General features: G+C 46.2%; 2 protein-coding genes across 2 annotated transcripts in view; one reads left to right on the top strand and one right to left on the bottom strand.

The window, feature by feature from the left end:
• Nucleotides 1-16,543, top strand: part of LOC104937639 (uncharacterized) — a 30,526-nt gene that overhangs the window by 8,055 nt on the left and 5,928 nt on the right.
• LOC113745817 (uncharacterized) lies at nucleotides 6,240-8,679 on the bottom strand. The gene is made up of 2 exons (XM_027278957.1): nucleotides 6,848-8,679; nucleotides 6,240-6,595 (listed from the first exon to the last, which is right to left on the bottom strand). The coding sequence occupies exon 1, from the start codon at nucleotides 8,031-8,033 to the stop codon at nucleotides 7,203-7,205; it is 831 nt and encodes a 276-aa protein (XP_027134758.1). The 5' UTR covers nucleotides 8,034-8,679; the 3' UTR covers nucleotides 6,240-6,595; nucleotides 6,848-7,202.

Genomic DNA, 16,543 nt, shown 5'->3' with positions numbered 1-16,543 from the left:
CCTATGCAGCGAGTTAAACATATGGCTTCAGTAACCACTCGTGAGGCGTTCTTCAGTTTACTGAACCATTTTACTTTGTAAAACTGTGAGAAAAGAATCACAATACACAACATTTAGTTTCCATGTAAAAACATACATTCACACTTATTTCTGTGTGTAGAATAGCCAACCTGAAGTCTTAACGATAGCAATACACAGTATTTTGAATAGCTACCACAATGCTAAATGATAACATTAGCTATACTGAGTGAATGGCGTACCGCCTTCAATAACACGAAACGCAAAATGAAAGCACTAGTAAACATTCCTAATTGAGCATATTTGATTTAACTTACAGACTATGCCTTTGACAAGCGCAAAAGCTGAGGAAGTAGACGGACTCGACCAAGTGGCGACATGTTTTCATACTCTGCTGCACTTTCACCTCCCGCCAGACGCACTTCCTGCTTCCAACATACGCCACTAGATGGCAGTGTACGATTAACAACGAACTTAAAATCACTAGATTCTCTTGAAGGCACAGTAACCAGATTAGCTGTAAACTGAAAGCTTGAATCTGTAAGAAAATGAACCTCCAGAAAAGGAGTAAAATAATAACACAAAACTGAGGGACAGAATACTCCCCGTCTGACATCAGCAGTATGTCACACTAACCCACACCCACTGTTTTCAAAGGATATGAGGAGTCTTTCAGGTGTGGTTCCTCGGAACCAGCAGGATGACTTCACTGATAGGTCTCATGTACACTCTCTGTTCGCCGTTGCGAGTTACCTGGACCTGGATCTTCCTTACCCTTTCATCCTGGCTAGGAAAGGTCTTTGCAACAACAGCAAGAGGCCAGTTGTTCCTGTGCTCTTGCCCATCTTTTAGCAGGACGACATCTCCCACTTGTAGGTTGGGTTTTGTAGGTTGTTCTCCATTTGCGACGAGGTTGTAGTCCACTGAGGAATTCCCTCTTCCATCGTCCCCAGAAGACATTAGCCAAATACTGTACTCGTCTCTATTGTGCTCTGAACAGGTCGCGGTCATCAAAGTGGCATGGGATGACTGGGGGCGTGGCTGCTTTTTGTGTGAGCAGCATGGCAGGAGTAAGAATCTCAGGATGCTCCGGGTCAGTGGAAACTGCTGTAAGTGGCCTTGCATTAACAAAAGCAGTCACTTCCGACATAAATGTCACCAGCACTTCGTGCGTGAGCTTGGCCTTTCCATGCTGCAGCAGCATTGCATCTAGAATCCGCCGACTGACGCCGATCATGCGCTCCCATGATCCAGCCATGTGGGAGGCATGTGGGGGATTAAAATGCCACTCACAGCCACTGTTTCCAAGGTAGGTGTTGATTTTGTCGTTGTGACAGCCCCTTTTGTCAATGTGAAGTTCTCTGCAAGCACTCACAAAATTTGTGCCACAGTCTGATCTGAGCAGCTTGGCAGCGCCTCTGATGGCGAAGAAACGTCGCAGTGCATTAATGAATGACGAAGTGTCCATTGACTCTATTACTTCAATGTGGATGGCACGAGTACTCATGCAGGTGAAGATTACCGCCCATCTCTTCGCTTCTGCCTGACCTGCACGTGTTTTCCTGACTGTGACGGGCCAAGGGCCAAAAACATCTAGGCCGACACATGTAAAAGGAGGGTCTGTGCACATTCTGTCTTCTGGCAGGTCTGACATGATCTGTTTTTCTTGTTTGCCTCTCAATCTGCGACATGTAACACAGTTAAAGATGACACTGCCGACGGCTCTTTTCCCACCCACTATCCAGAAACCCGCAGCTCTGATAGCACCTTCAGTAAAGTGTCTGCCCTGGTGGCGTACTTGTGAATGAAAGTGTCTGATTACGAGCTGAGTGACATGGTGTTTGCTGGGGAGGAGTATGGGGTGTGTTTCGTCTGCTGTGAGTGGACCCTTTGTCAGCCGACCTCCAACTCGGAGGACCCTGCTAGTGTCCATGACAGGATTCAGTTTGCTAAGTGGGCTTTGCTTGGGGACAGACTCACCACGTTCCACGTGCCTGATGTCATCTGCATACACCTCACTTTGCACTGCACGAATGATGATGGCTTTGGCCTGCTGGAGCTGTTCTTCAGTGGTGTTCTTGTCACACTTATGCCATCCATGGCATCTGCTCTCAGCGGCAGCCTTGAAACATGTGACGATGTGGAGCAGCCTGGTGATGGTCTTTAACAGACGACTCCAGCTGGAGAATCTTTCAAATCTTGCAGCTCCGAGCGTGCCTTTTGAAAGAGAGGTAGCACAGGAAACAACCTCTGGACGCAATTCAGTGTCGTGTTCGGGGTTAATGAGGTCAAAGGGCACTTCCTGTGTTTGACCTTGGCTTGAATCAGTAAGGAAGGGAGGCCCACTGAGCCATGTAGAGTGAGAAAGATGCTCAGCAGGCAGTCCACGTGTGGCGTGGTCAGCTGGGTTTAAATGTGTGGGCACATAATGACATTGGTGAGCCTGAGTGGAGCGTCTGATGCGTTCTACACGATTATGTACGTACACATAAAAGCGTCTCTTGTCATTAAAAATGTAGCCCAGTACTACTTTAGAATCTGTGTAGAAGTATACTTCATCAAATGTAGAGTCAAGCTCTTCTTGGACCATGTCTGCTACTTCGACAGCCAGCACTGCGGCACACAGCTCTAACCTGGGAATAGTGATGTCTGGTTTTGGAGCTAGCCTGGCTTTGCCGAGGATAAAGCCCCCGTCGCTGTGTCCATCAGCAGTGGTGAGTTTCAGGTAGGCGACAGCCCCAACCGCTTTTGTGGATGCGTCACAAAACACATGCATTTCCTTTCTCTGTGCTTTGGACAGTGAGATGGATGTGTACATACGGGAGCTCTTGAGCTGTCCCAGGTGCTTTAGAGAGTCTTTCCATTTCTGCCACTTGTCCTGCTGCTCCTTAGGCAGTGGAGTGTCCCATTCACTGATGTCTTTAGAGATCTCTCTCAAGATGTAGCGTCCTTCAATGCTGACTGGCACAGCGAACCCAAGCGGGTCGTACAAACTGTTAATGACTGATAACACGCCACGCTTGGTGAAGGGCTTGTCATTGCGCTCCACTCGAAATGAGAACTGATCTGTGGACAAGTCCCAGCCCAGTCCGAGGCTGTGTTGCAAGGGCGGTGCATGCTGTCCGAGCTCAAGTCCCTGCAGTCCTGTGGCGAGATCCTCACCCGGGAAGGCACTGGTGACTACAGGACTGTTGGACGATATCTTGTGGAGGCGGATGTTGGATTGAGCCAGCATTTTTTGTGCTCTGATGAGGATGTCGATTGCCTCGTCCTCAGAGGCGAATGACTTTAGCCCGTCATCTACGTAAAAATGGTGCTCAATGAATTTCCTCACATCACTGCCGTACTCACTCTCTCCCTCCACAGCGGTCCTCTTGAGTCCATAAATGGCGACTGAGGGAGATGGGCAGTTTCCAAACACGTGCACTGTCATTCGAAACTCTTCCACTTCTTCATCAAGGTCGTGGTCTCGGAACCAGAGAAAGCGCAGGTAATCACGATGGTCCTCACTGACCATAAAGTTGTGAAACATCTGCTCCACATCAGCCATCACAGCGTATGGTTCACCTCTGAAACGGAGAAGCACGCCTACAAGGCTGTTATTAAGATCTGGTCCTTTAAGCAGCACTTGATTAAGAGACGCATTTCCACACTGAGCACTTGAATCAAACACGATTCTGATTTTACCTGGCTTTTGTGGGTGATAAATGCCAAAGCTTGGGAGATACCAACATTCTTGGTGGGGTTTAAGAGGAGGGGCCTTTTCTGCGTGTCCTTTGCTGAATGTCCTTTTCATAAACTCCACGAAATGCTCTTTCATTTCCGGCTTTCTCTTTAGTGTCTTGCGTAGAGACATGAGGCGGGTGAGTGCCTGCTCTCTATTGTTAGGCAAGCGGAGTCGGGGATGACGAAAAGGGAGGGGAGCCACCCAGTTGTTTGCCTCATCTTTGACAAACCCATGGTGCATGACATTCAGGAACGACTCTTCTTCTGCAGAGAGTGCTAGTTTGTCGTCATCTGCTGTTTGTTCAAAGATGTGTTTGCTCAGCTCATCTTTGGGTTGCATGCTCCCAAAAAGGGGATTGTCTTCTGTGAACTTTACCTTTGTGTAGATTCTGTTTTCACAGGGAGAGAGGAAACTGGGGCGGCCGTTATCAAGTATGTTTGTCTTGTAGGAGTTCACTGTGGGTCTGTGGGCTCCTGAGAGGCAGACATCTCCAATAATTACCCACCCGAGATCGAGCTGTTGAGCGTAAGGAGCTTCGTTTGGGCCGTTTATCTGTCGGCGGACCTTGTGAGCCTGGATCACATCTCTGCCCAGCAGGAGAAGAATGTCAGCTGATGGATCAAGTGGCGGTATTTGTGTGGCTACGTGAGAGAGGTGGGGATGTGCGGCTGCAGCTTCAAGTGTGGGTATCTCACTTCTGTTGTTTGGGATCTGGTTGCATTCGGTGAGTATGGGTAGTGTTATTGACACTTTTCTGTTTATGCCCTCGATGGCAAAGCCATGAGCTCTGCGCCCTTGTGTGTTCACTGTTCCTGAGCATGTTTTAATTGTGTACGGGAGGGCCTCACCATGCAGGTTAAATATGTCAAAAAAGGAGGACCGAGCTAATGACACATTACTCTGATCATCTAAGATTGCGTACATTTTCCTTTTCTCACTTGGGGCTGAGCAGGGGTACACATTCACCAGGCAAATTTTAGAACATGACTTTCCCTGTAGTCCTTGTCCACATACCTCAGTGCAGCTAGATGTGGTCACTGTGCGGCTTGGGGTACCTGGCTCCCCGCCATGGGCCAATGGTAGGGTGTCAGGGCCTGTGTCTGTCCATGGGGGTGGCCCAGCGTGCATGGCGGAAGTGTGTGAATCACTGTTGCACTCCACGCAGCGAATAACAGCTTTACAGTTTTTAGCCCTGTGTTCTGTTGATGAGAGACACCTGTAGCAGATTGACAGCTCCTTAAGCAGACCTCTTCTCTCATCCAATGTCTTCATTCTGAATCCTCTACATTTGGCAAGAGAATGTGGTTTCTGGTGTACTGGACACTGTTTATTGGGGTCGAGAGGGGGAGCCTTTGGTTCATTGTTGGCCGCACCGACCTGTGTTTTGTTCGTTGTGATGGGAACTTTGAACCGTGCTTGTCTCGCTAGTGTCCTTTCTGCTTTCGCGTACGCAGGGCCGTAGTTTTGCAGAATGAAGCTGGGGTCTGTTCTCATTTCAGCATGGTTGTTGACGAACTGGACGAAATAGGAGAAAGGTGGGTAGTAAGCTTTGTGATCTTTTTTATATCTTGACCCTTCTTTGACCCACGCCTCCTGCAGGCCACCAGGGAGCTTTTCCACAATTGGGTTTATTCCTCTTGAAGTGTCGAGAAAGCTGAGGCCTGGTAGATACCCTTCACCTTTCGCCCCCTCAAGCTCTTGGAGGAGGTCTGCCAGCTCTTGCAGGAGGTGACTGTCTTTATGGCCCACTTTGGGAAAACTTTCCAAGCGACCGAACAGCGAAGCCTCAATGGCTTCTGGTGAGCCATAATTTCTGTCGAGCCTTTGCCACAAACGTTCAAGACCTGCTTCGGGGTTGCTAACGTGGACTGCTCTAATCCTCAGAGCATGCTGGAGAGACTCACCGCTCAGCCATTTGGTAAGTAGATCAAGCTCTTCGCAGCATTTCAAGTTCAAATCTCTAATGGCGTTGTGAAACATAGATTTCCATGCTACATAGGTCTCTGGCCTGTTATCGAACACTGTGAGACCTGCTGTCAGGAGGTCACGACGTGAGAGGAGCACAGCGAGGTCTGATACATCAGTTTGTTGGCGCAAAGATGGAGATGGGACATTACATGCTCCAGTGTAGCTGGGGGAATGGAATGGCAGTGGCTTTGGTTGTCTGATAGGTTGATAGCTGGGGGTGTACTCACATGCATGTGTCATAGCTGTTGGTCCGCTTGGCTCGACCTTGATGGTGTTGTTTATGTCCCACCTTTGTTCTTTATCAGGCTTTGTCTCATCTTCCATATCAGCATTATTATGGAAGTGAGTGCTTACATATTCTTGAGTGCGCCTGGCAGCCATGACTATTGTCGCAGGAACCTCTGGTGGCTCTTCCGACCCTGTTTGGTCCAAAACTGCAGCCTCGAGGACCCTTGCTGCTGCGAGCGCTGCTTTAGCCTCTCCCTCTTGCTTCAGGGCATTCATAGTAGCTACCAGCCGTGCTCTTTCGACTTCCATGTCTATTTGGCGCTTGGCGTACTCTGCTCTGGTGCTGGCGGCTTCAGCGTCGGCTCGTGCTTTTGCTGCAGCAAGGCTGGCTGATGACTGGCATGATGAAGCTGAGCTGCACTTTGATCTGACTTCTAGCTGGGAGAGCGGTGGGGTGTCTCCGTGCTTAGACATGTCTGCTTTCCCTGGCGTGGAGAGTCTCAGGACCACGACGATGCACTTGATGTGTAGATAGTCTTTTTACTCTTCTGCCCTCGGCTAAGAGCTTTAGCCTATGCAGCGAGTTAAACATATGGCTTCAGTAACCACTCGTGAGGCGTTCTTCAGTTTACTGAACCATTTTACTTTGTAAAACTGTGAGAAAAGAATCACAATACACAACATTTAGTTTCCATGTAAAAACATACATTCACACTTATTTCTGTGTGTAGAATAGCCAACCTGAAGTCTTAACGATAGCAATACACAGTATTTTGAATAGCTACCACAATGCTAAATGATAACATTAGCTATACTGAGTGAATGGCGTACCGCCTTCAATAACACGAAACGCAAAATGAAAGCACTAGTAAACATTCCTAATTGAGCATATTTGATTTAACTTACAGACTATGCCTTTGACAAGCGCAAAAGCTGAGGAAGTAGACGGACTCGACCAAGTGGCGACATGTTTTCATACTCTGCTGCACTTTCACCTCCCGCCAGACGCACTTCCTGCTTCCAACATACGCCACTAGATGGCAGTGTACGATTAACAACGAACTTAAAATCACTAGATTCTCTTGAAGGCACAGTAACCAGATTAGCTGTAAACTGAAAGCTTGAATCTGTAAGAAAATGAACCTCCAGAAAAGGAGTAAAATAATAACACAAAACTGAGGGACAGAATACTCCCCGTCTGACATCAGCAGTATGTCACACTAACCCACACCCACTGTTTTCAAAGGATATGAAGAGTCTTTCAGGCGTGGTTCCTTGGAACCAGCAGGATGACTTCACTGATAGGTCTCAAGTACAGTCTCTGTTCACCGTTGCGAGTTATCTGTACCTGGATCTTCCTTACCCTTTCATCCTGGCTAGGAAAGGTCTTTGCAACAACAGCAAGAGGCCAGTCATTCCTGTGCTCTTGTCCATCTCTTAGCAGGACAACATCTCCCACTTGTAGGTTTGGTTTAGGTGTTCTCCATTTGCGACGAGGTTGTAGTCCACTGAGGAATTCCCTCTTCCATCGTCCCCAGAAGACATTAGCCAGATACTGTACACGTCTCCATTGTGCTCTGAACAGGTCGCGGTCATCAAAGCGGCCTGGGATGACTGGGGGCGTGGCTGCTTTCTGTGTGAGCAGCATGGCAGGAGTAAGAATCTCAGGATGCTCCGGGTCAGTGGAAACTGCTGTAAGCGGCCTTGCATTAACAATAGCAGTCACTTCCGACATGAACGTCACCAGCACTTCATGTGTGAGCTTGGCCTTTCCGTGCTGCAGCAGCATTGCATCTAGAATCCGCCGACTGACGCCGATCATGCGCTCCCATGCTCCAGCCATGTGGGAGGCGTGTGGGGGATTAAAATGCCACTCACAGCCACTGTTTCCAAGGTAGGTGTTGATTTTGTCGTTGTGACAGCCCCTTTTGTCAATGTGAAGTTCTCTGCAAGCACTCACAAAATTTGTGCCACAGTCTGATCTGAGCAGCTTGGCAGCGCCTCTGATGGCGAAGAAACGTCGCAGTGCATTAATGAATGACGAAGTGTCCATTGACTCTATTACTTCAATGTGGATGGCACGAGTACTCATGCAGGTGAAGATTACCGCCCAAAAGATGCTCAGCAGGCAGAACACGTGTGGCGTGGTCAGCTGGGTTTAAATGTGTGGGCACATAATGCCATTGGTGAGCCTGCATGGAGCGCCTGATGCGTTCTACACGATTATGTACATACACATAAAAGCGTCTCTTGTCATTGAAAATGTAGCCCAGTACTACTTTAGAATCTGTGTAGAAGTTTACTTCATCAAATGTAAAGTCAAGCTCTTCTTGGACCATGTCTGCTACTTCGACAGCCAGCACTGCGGCACACAGCTCTAACCTGGGAATAGTGATGTCTGGCTTTGGAGCTAGCCGGGCTTTGCCGAGGAGAAAGCCCCCGTCGCTGTGTCCATCAGCAGCGGTGAGTTTCAGGTAGGCGACAGCCCCAACCGCTTTTGTGGATGCGTCACAAAACACATGCATTTCCTTTCTTCGTGCTTTGGACAGTGAGATGGATGTATACATATGGGAGCTCTTAAGGCTGTCCCAGGTGCTTTAGAGAGTCTTTCCATTCCTGCCACTTGTCCTGCTGCTCCTTAGGCAGTGGAGTATCCAATTCACTGATGTCTTTGGAGATCTCTCTCAAGATGGAGCGTCCTTCAATGCTGACTGGCACAGCGAACCCAAGCAGGTCGTACAAACTGTTGATGACTGATAACACGCCACGCTTGTGAGGGCGTCCTTGATCTTCCCTTGAAATGAAAACTTGATCTTTGGACAAGTCCCAGCCCAGTTCCGAGCTGGTGTTTGCAAGGTGCGGTGCATGCTGTCCTGAGCTCAAGTCCCTGCAGACACTGTGGCGAGATCCTCACCCGGGAAGGCACTGGTGACTACAGGAGACTGTTGGACGTATCTTGGTGAGACGGATGTTGGCACTGAGCCAGTATTTTTTGTGCTATGATGAGGATGTCGATGCCTTGTCCTCAGAGGCGAATGACTTCTAGCCCGTCATCTACACTAAAAATGGTGCTCAATTGAATTTTCCTCACATCACTGCCATACTCACATCTGCTCCCTCACAGCGGTTCTCTTGAGTCCAGAAATGGCGACTGAGGGTAGATTGGACAGTTTTCCAAACACGTGCCTGTCCATTCAAAACTCTTCCACTTATCCATGCCAGCCGTCGTGATCTGGATCCGAGAAAAGCGCAGTAATCACGATGTTCCTCACTGACCATAAGTTGTGAAACATCTGCTCCACATCAGCCTCACAGCGTATGGTTCACCTCCTGAAAACAGGAGAGCACACCCTGGCTTTTGTGGGTGATAATGCAAACGCGTGGGAGATAGCCAACATTTTGGTGGGGTTTAAGAGGAGCCTTTTCGTTGTGTCCCTTTGCTGATCCTGTTTTCATAAAACTCCACGCAAATGCTCTTCCAGTTCTGGCTTTCTCTTAGTGTCTTGCGTAGAGACATGAGGCGGGTGGTGCCTGCCTCTCATTGTGTAGGCAGCTGAGTCTGGATGACGAACAAGGGAGGGGAGCACCAGTTGTTTGCTCATCTTAACAAAACCCATGGTGCATAACATTCAGGATGAACTTCTTGCTCTCTGCAGAGAGTGCAGGTTTTGTCGTCATCTGCTGTTTGTTTGAAGATGTGGTTTGCTGCAGCTCATCTTGGGTTTGCAATGCTTTTTCAAAAAGGGATGTCGTTCTGTGAACTTTACCTTTGTGTAATTCGTTTGTCACAGGGAGAGAGGAAATGGGGCAGCGTTATCACGTTAGTTTGTCTTGTAGAGTTCACTGTGGGTCGTTGGGCTCCTGAGAGCAAAATCCCAATTATTACCCACCCGAGATCAAGCTGTTGGGCGTGAAGGAGGGCTTCGTTTTGGGCCACTTTATCTGTCGGCGGACCATGTGGAGCCGGATCACATCTCTGCCCAGCAGGAGAAGGATGTCAGCTGATGGATCAAGTGCGGTATGTGGTGTGGCTATGTGAGAGAGGTGAGGATGTGAGGAGGGCCGGCTGAGCTTTCAGCGGTGGTATCTCACGTCTGTGTTTGGGATTGGTTGCATTCGTGCGTATGGGTAAGTGTTATTGACACTTTTCTCTGTTTATGCCCCTCGATGGCAAAGCCATGAGCTCTGCGCCTTGTGTGTTCACACTGTTTTCTGAGCATTTTTTCAGTTTGTACTGGGAGGGCCTCACCATGCAGGTGAACATGTCAAAAAGCGGGGACCGAGCTAATGGACCATTACTCTGACATCTAAGTATGCGTACGTTTTCATTTCTCATTGGGGCCTGAGCAGGGGTACACATTCAATAGGCAAATTTTTGGAAACCAGACTTGCCCTGTATCCTTGTCCACATACCTCAGTGCAGACGATGTGGTCACCTGTGGGGCTTTATGGTATCTGGCTCCCCGCCATGGGCCAATGGTAGGGTGTCAGGGCTTATCGTCCATGGGTGGTGGCCCAGCATCATGGCGGAAGTGTGGGTGCAATCACTGTTGCACTCCACGCAGCGAATAACACTTTACGTTTTTTAGCCTGTTTTTGTGAGAGAGGACACGTACAGATGTGACAGCCTCCTTAAGCAGGACCTCTGCCTCTCATCCAATGTCTCATTCTGAATCTCTACATTTGGAAGAGAATGTGGTTTCCTTGTGCTACTGAGCACCCCACCCAACCAACAACTGTTTATTGAGGGCGAGAGGGGGAGCCTTTGGTTCCTTGTTAGCTTGGCACTCAACCTGTGTTTTGTTTTCGTGTGATGGGACTTGCACAGTGTTTAGTCTCACTACGTGTCCTTTCTGTCGTTCATGTGTGAAGGTGCCGCGTGTTTGCAGAATTGAAGCTTGGGGTCGTTCTCATGTCATCAGCTGGGTTGTGGACAAACTGGAGAAATAGGAAAAGGTGGGTAGTGAGCTCTTGTGATCTTTTTATATATCTTGACCTCTCTTGACCCACGCCTCCTGAGGCCATCCAGGGAGCTTTTCCACAATTGGGTGTTATTCCTCTTGGAGTGTGCGAGAAAGCTGAGGCCTGGACATACCCTTCATCTTTCGCACCTCGAGCTCTTGAAGGAGTCTGCAAGGCTCTTGCAGAGGTGACTGGTCCTAATGGCCAACTTTGGGAAAATCTTCCAAAGCGTCCGAACAGCAAAGCCTCGATGCCTTCTGGGGCGATAATGTCCTGTCGAGCCTTGCATAAACGTTCAGACCGTTCTTCCGGGGTTGCTAATGTGGACGTCTCAACTCCTCAGAGCATCGGGAGAGGACTCAACCGCTCAGCCATTGTGGTAAGTCAGATCACAGCTCTTCGCAGCATTCAAGTTCAAATCTCCAGTGGCGTTTCTGAAACATAGATTTCACATGCTACATAGGTCCCTGGCCTGTTTATCAAAACTGTGGTCCTGCTGTTTTCTCAGAGGGTCACAACGTGAGAGGCAGCACACGCAAGGTCTGATACACAGTTTGTTGGCGCAAAAGATGGAGATGGGACATTACCATGCTCCAATGTCAGCTGGGGGAATGGAATGGCGGTTGGCTTGGTGTTGTCTGATAGTTAGATGATCTGGGGTTGTACTCACCATGGCATGTGTTCATAGCTGTTGGGCCCGCTCGTGACTCGACCTGATGGTGTTGTTGGTGTCCCACTTTGTTCTTTAATCCGAGCTTTGTCTCATCTTCCTATTAGCAGCATATGCAAAGTGAGTGCTACATTTTGGTGCGGCTTGCAAGCCCATGTGCTAGCAGGAACCTCTGGTGGCTCTTCCAACTCTGGTTGGTCCAAAATGGCAGCTGCGAGGACCTTGCTGCTGCGAACGCTGCTGTTACACGGGACTCACAAGGAGGCGACCAGCGGAATGGCAGCGGAACGGTCCTTTGCCCGGCCATCAACTCACACCGGACAGCGGATCACAGCCGTGGAACGGCAAGCGGAGCGAGCCGGTCGTGATTCACACGAGATACGCGAGAAAGTCCTGGATACTCGAGACCACCGCGATAACTTGGTATAAAAAACAACAACAAAAAACAGCTGACTTTGCTTCTCTGACGTGGAGGAGATTATAAAACCAACATCTATGTGTCATAAATGATTGTGTGTTGTTTCCAATTTTCAACAATTAGTCCCTCTCATGCGTCATGTTTGAGACCCTTTGATCGTCATTTGCATCACCTGGGTGCCACCAGTCATGACGTATGTGAAGTTTTATAAGCCATACATGAACTTCGTATTGTGTTTTATTTGTGAAATGGAGCGGTAATTTCATTATGTTGATTCTATGTCGATTTCTGTCTGGTGCGCAGTGCTCTGATTTTGCAATTACGAGGTTTAAGCCGCGGCCTCGCGGAAAAAATAGAAACTCCTCGGAAGCTTGCGCCGTAGGCAGCGGAGAGCCGCTGTCTGGGCACGCTTCTGAGCCGCGCCTGACGCGCCTGTTGTGAGTGCTGCTCATTGACTAGCATGGCTGCTATTTGCTACGGGTGGACGCGGCGCAGCGTTCCACTTCCGTTCCGCTTCCGTCCGCGTCCGGTGGAGTTGGCCCTTTAGCCCTCTCACTCTTATGCTTCAGGGTGTTCATCGTAGCTACCCGCCGATCTTTTCCATTTTTCCAATCTCGATGCGGCTCTTTCGCTTCCATGTCTCATTTGGCGCTTGGCGTACTCTGCTCTGGTGCTGGGCGGCGCTTCACGCGTCGGCTCGTGCTTTTGCTGCAGCAAGGATGTGCTGATGACCCGGCATGAATGAAGCTTGAGTTGCACTTTGATCTGATCTACTTGGAATGCGTTGTTGGTGTCTGCCGTGGCTTATGACATTCTGCTTTCACTGGCGAGAGATGCTCAGGACCACGAAGATGCACTGAATGTGTAGATAATCTTTACTCTCTGCCGCAGCTAAGAAGCTTTAGCCTATGGCAGCGAGCTAAACATATTGCTTCAGTAACCACATCTTGAGGCGTTTTTTCAGGTTACTGAACCATTTATCCGTTGTAAAACTGTGAAAAAGATCACACAATACCCAACATTCGTTTCCATGTAACACACATACATTCAACTTATTTTCGTGTGTAGAATACAAACCTGAGGTCTACTTAGCAAATACATATCTTTTGACATAGCTACACACAAGTGCTAAATGACTAACATCAGCTATACGAGTGGAAGGGCGGGAACATATGTATATACATGTGAGGACTATGTATATACATGTTAAGGACATTTTCATGGTAGATGTGAGGACATTTATTACATGTGAGGGGACATATGTATATACATGTGAGGACATTTACATGACTGTGGGGACATTTTATACATGTTGAGGACATATGTATATACACTTGAGGACATTTATATACAGTGAGGACATTTAAACAGTGGACATTTTAGAACATGTGTTTGTGGCGGACCTATGTATACTACATGTGAGGACATATGTTATATTACATGTGATGGACATTGGGAATATTACATGTGTATATCATTGAGGACATATGTATCACATGTTCGAGGACATTTATGTCATGTGACATGCAGTTATATACAATGTCGAGGACATTTATATACATTGAGTACATTTGTATACATGTGGGGACATTTATATACAGTTGGGGGACATTTATATACATGTGAGACAGGACATTTATCATACAGTGTGAGACATTATATGTACATGTGGGACATTTATCTAACAGTGAGGACATTTTAGTCATATACCGTGAGGACATTTGACATTTATTACATGTGTGAGGACATTTATATACGCTGTGACGGACATTTATATACAGTGAGGACCTAATTCTTATGTATATACATGTGAGGACATTATGTATATACATGTGAGGACATTATGCTACATGTGAGGACAATTCTGATACATGTAAGAGGCATTTATATACATTGAAGGACATTGCATAGTTACATGTGAGGACCTTTATCTACCAGTGAGTACATTTATGTACATATAACAATTACAAGGACATTTCTATGTACATGTGAGGACATATGTTATACATGTGGGACATTTATGTGTTACATGTGAGGACCAGTGTATATACATGTGAGGGACATTATATACATTGAGGACATTATGTACATGTGGGACATTTTATACATTGGGACATTTTACATCTTATATACAGTGAGGACATTTATGTACATGTGAGGACATTTATATACATGTGGGACATTTATATACATGAGGACATTTATGTACATGTGGAGGCATTATATACATGTTGAGGACATTTATATACAGTGAGGACATTTAGTACATGTGAGGACATTATATAATGTTGAGGCATATATACAGTGAGGACATTTATGTAATCGTAGGACATTTATTATACATGTGAGGACCATTTATATTACATGTGAGGAATTTATATACACGTTGAGGACATTTATGTACATTGAGGACATTATATACCTGTGAGGACATTTATTACAGTGAGGACCTATCTGTACAATGTGAGGACATTTAATATTATCATGTGAGGGCATGATATACATGTGAGGGACATTTCTAGATCTGTAAAGGACTATATACATTGAGGACATTTATGTACATGGAGGACATTTAATATCGTGAGTACATTTCATAATTGTCAGACATTATTACATGTGAGGACTTTATTACAGTGAGACATTTATATTCACGTGGGGACATTTATACCTGTGATGACATTTTATACCGTGAGACATTTATACACGTGGGACATTTTATACATGTGAGGACATCTCAGCAAGGACATCTCACGACAATGTTGCTCTACTGTCGGAAACTAGAAGTTAATATTTCTGTGTCATGAAAAGTCCTGATGGGATCGATTGCTGAACCTGCGGCCATCAGAGAGCTGCCTCTTTTCTTTTAAAATATCTGTATACCTGACGACAATCAGACTTCTGCTTCCTCTCCGTGTCTCGACTTGAAGTTTTGAGAAACACAGGACGCTGCTAGGTAACAGCCTCCCACTCACAGGCTGCACACTACGGACCTGGGAAAGGTTTCCCATCAACCCACACAGTCGTTCATTCACGCTGTGGGCACCGAGGGGTTCCATTCACGAGGAACTGTGACGCTGGAGGAGGCCCAGAAAGACACACACCAACACACACACACACAACCACACACCAACACAACACACCAAACAACCCTCATTCCACATCATCAGCTGTTACATAACCAAAGAAGAGAAAACAGATGCAGTCGTCAGTCTGGTGGTGAACTACAAGTTGATTCTCGTTTTATTTCTTTCTGGGATTTTTGTCATTTAAAAACACCACCACAGTTTGATGATTTCAGTCAGCTGAAGGAGAAACTTTGTGTGATGATTGTATTAGGCAGACCGCCCTCTGTTGGAGGAAACACACATTACAACACACAAAACACACATACAACACACAATACATAAACCACAAACGGTCTTTCTGACTGTATTCACACACATACAGCAGCCTTCACACTTAGTAAAAAAGTTTGTAAATGTTTATTTATATATACATATATAATGAGTATAACTGTATGTTGTGTTTATATTTATACTGTGTGTTGTGTGTTAATTTATATATGTATATATAATATATATACTGTGTGTGTGATGTGTGTGTGTGTATATATATATATATATATATATATATATCTATAAGATATTATAATATGTATAATATATATATATATATTTAGGGCTGTCAATCGATTAAAAAAAAATTAACTAATTAATCGCAAAAAATCTGTAATTAATCACAATTAATCTATCAATAAAATGTATCAATAAATTAATGCATTTTTCTGAGACTGAAGCTTATAATGATAATTTATTTATGTAAAATAATCAATTAATGTAGAATAAACACAGAGAAGTATATTTAAATTCATTCATGTTATTGGCTTAGGTTGCACATATGCACCGTGCAAACAGAAAAAAGCCCGAATGAGGAAAATATACTGAGGTGCCACACTCCTGTAGTGTAGACTGGATGTTTTGCTTTGAGGTGATGTTAAAGTCGTGTTACTTCTGTGGAATTTAATTCGGCTTTGCAAACTTTGCAAATTGCCTTGTGTTTGTCCAACGAGCCGTCGGCAACTTTTTAAAATGAAATTTCCCCCTAAAAGTCCGTCCTTATCCATCTTTTCGCCATAGACTCTCCTTAGTTAGGTAGATCATAGACATATATACATAGACTCTCCTTTAGTTAGGATAGATCATGAACATATACACAGACTCTCCTTTAGTTAGGATGATCATAGACATATACATAGACTCTCCTTTAGTTAGGATAGATCTAGACATATATACATAGACTCTCCTTTAGTGGATAGATCATAGACCTATATACGACTCTCCTTAGTTAGGATAGATCTAGACATATATAACACAGACTCTCCTTTAGTAGGATGATCATAGACATATACACAGACTCTCCTTAGTTAGGATAGATCCATAGACATATACACATGACGCCTCATTGAGCAGGTTGGTCCGTTGCTGCGATACGTTACGTCCGCCATATTTGATGTGGCAGATCTGCCCGTTAAACTAAAACAAGCAGGGCCGGT

This window comes from Larimichthys crocea, chromosome VI (assembly GCF_000972845.2).
Source record: "Larimichthys crocea isolate SSNF chromosome VI, L_crocea_2.0, whole genome shotgun sequence".
Lineage (NCBI taxonomy): Eukaryota > Metazoa > Chordata > Actinopteri > Sciaenidae > Larimichthys > Larimichthys crocea.
This window is presented reverse-complemented; position numbering and strand designations above follow the sequence as displayed.

Bases quoted from the DNA above. Each gene is read 5' to 3' on its own strand.
- LOC113745817 (XM_027278957.1), bottom strand. From the start codon at position 8,033: ATGAGTACTCGTGCCATCCACATTGAAGTAATAGAGTCAATGGACACT.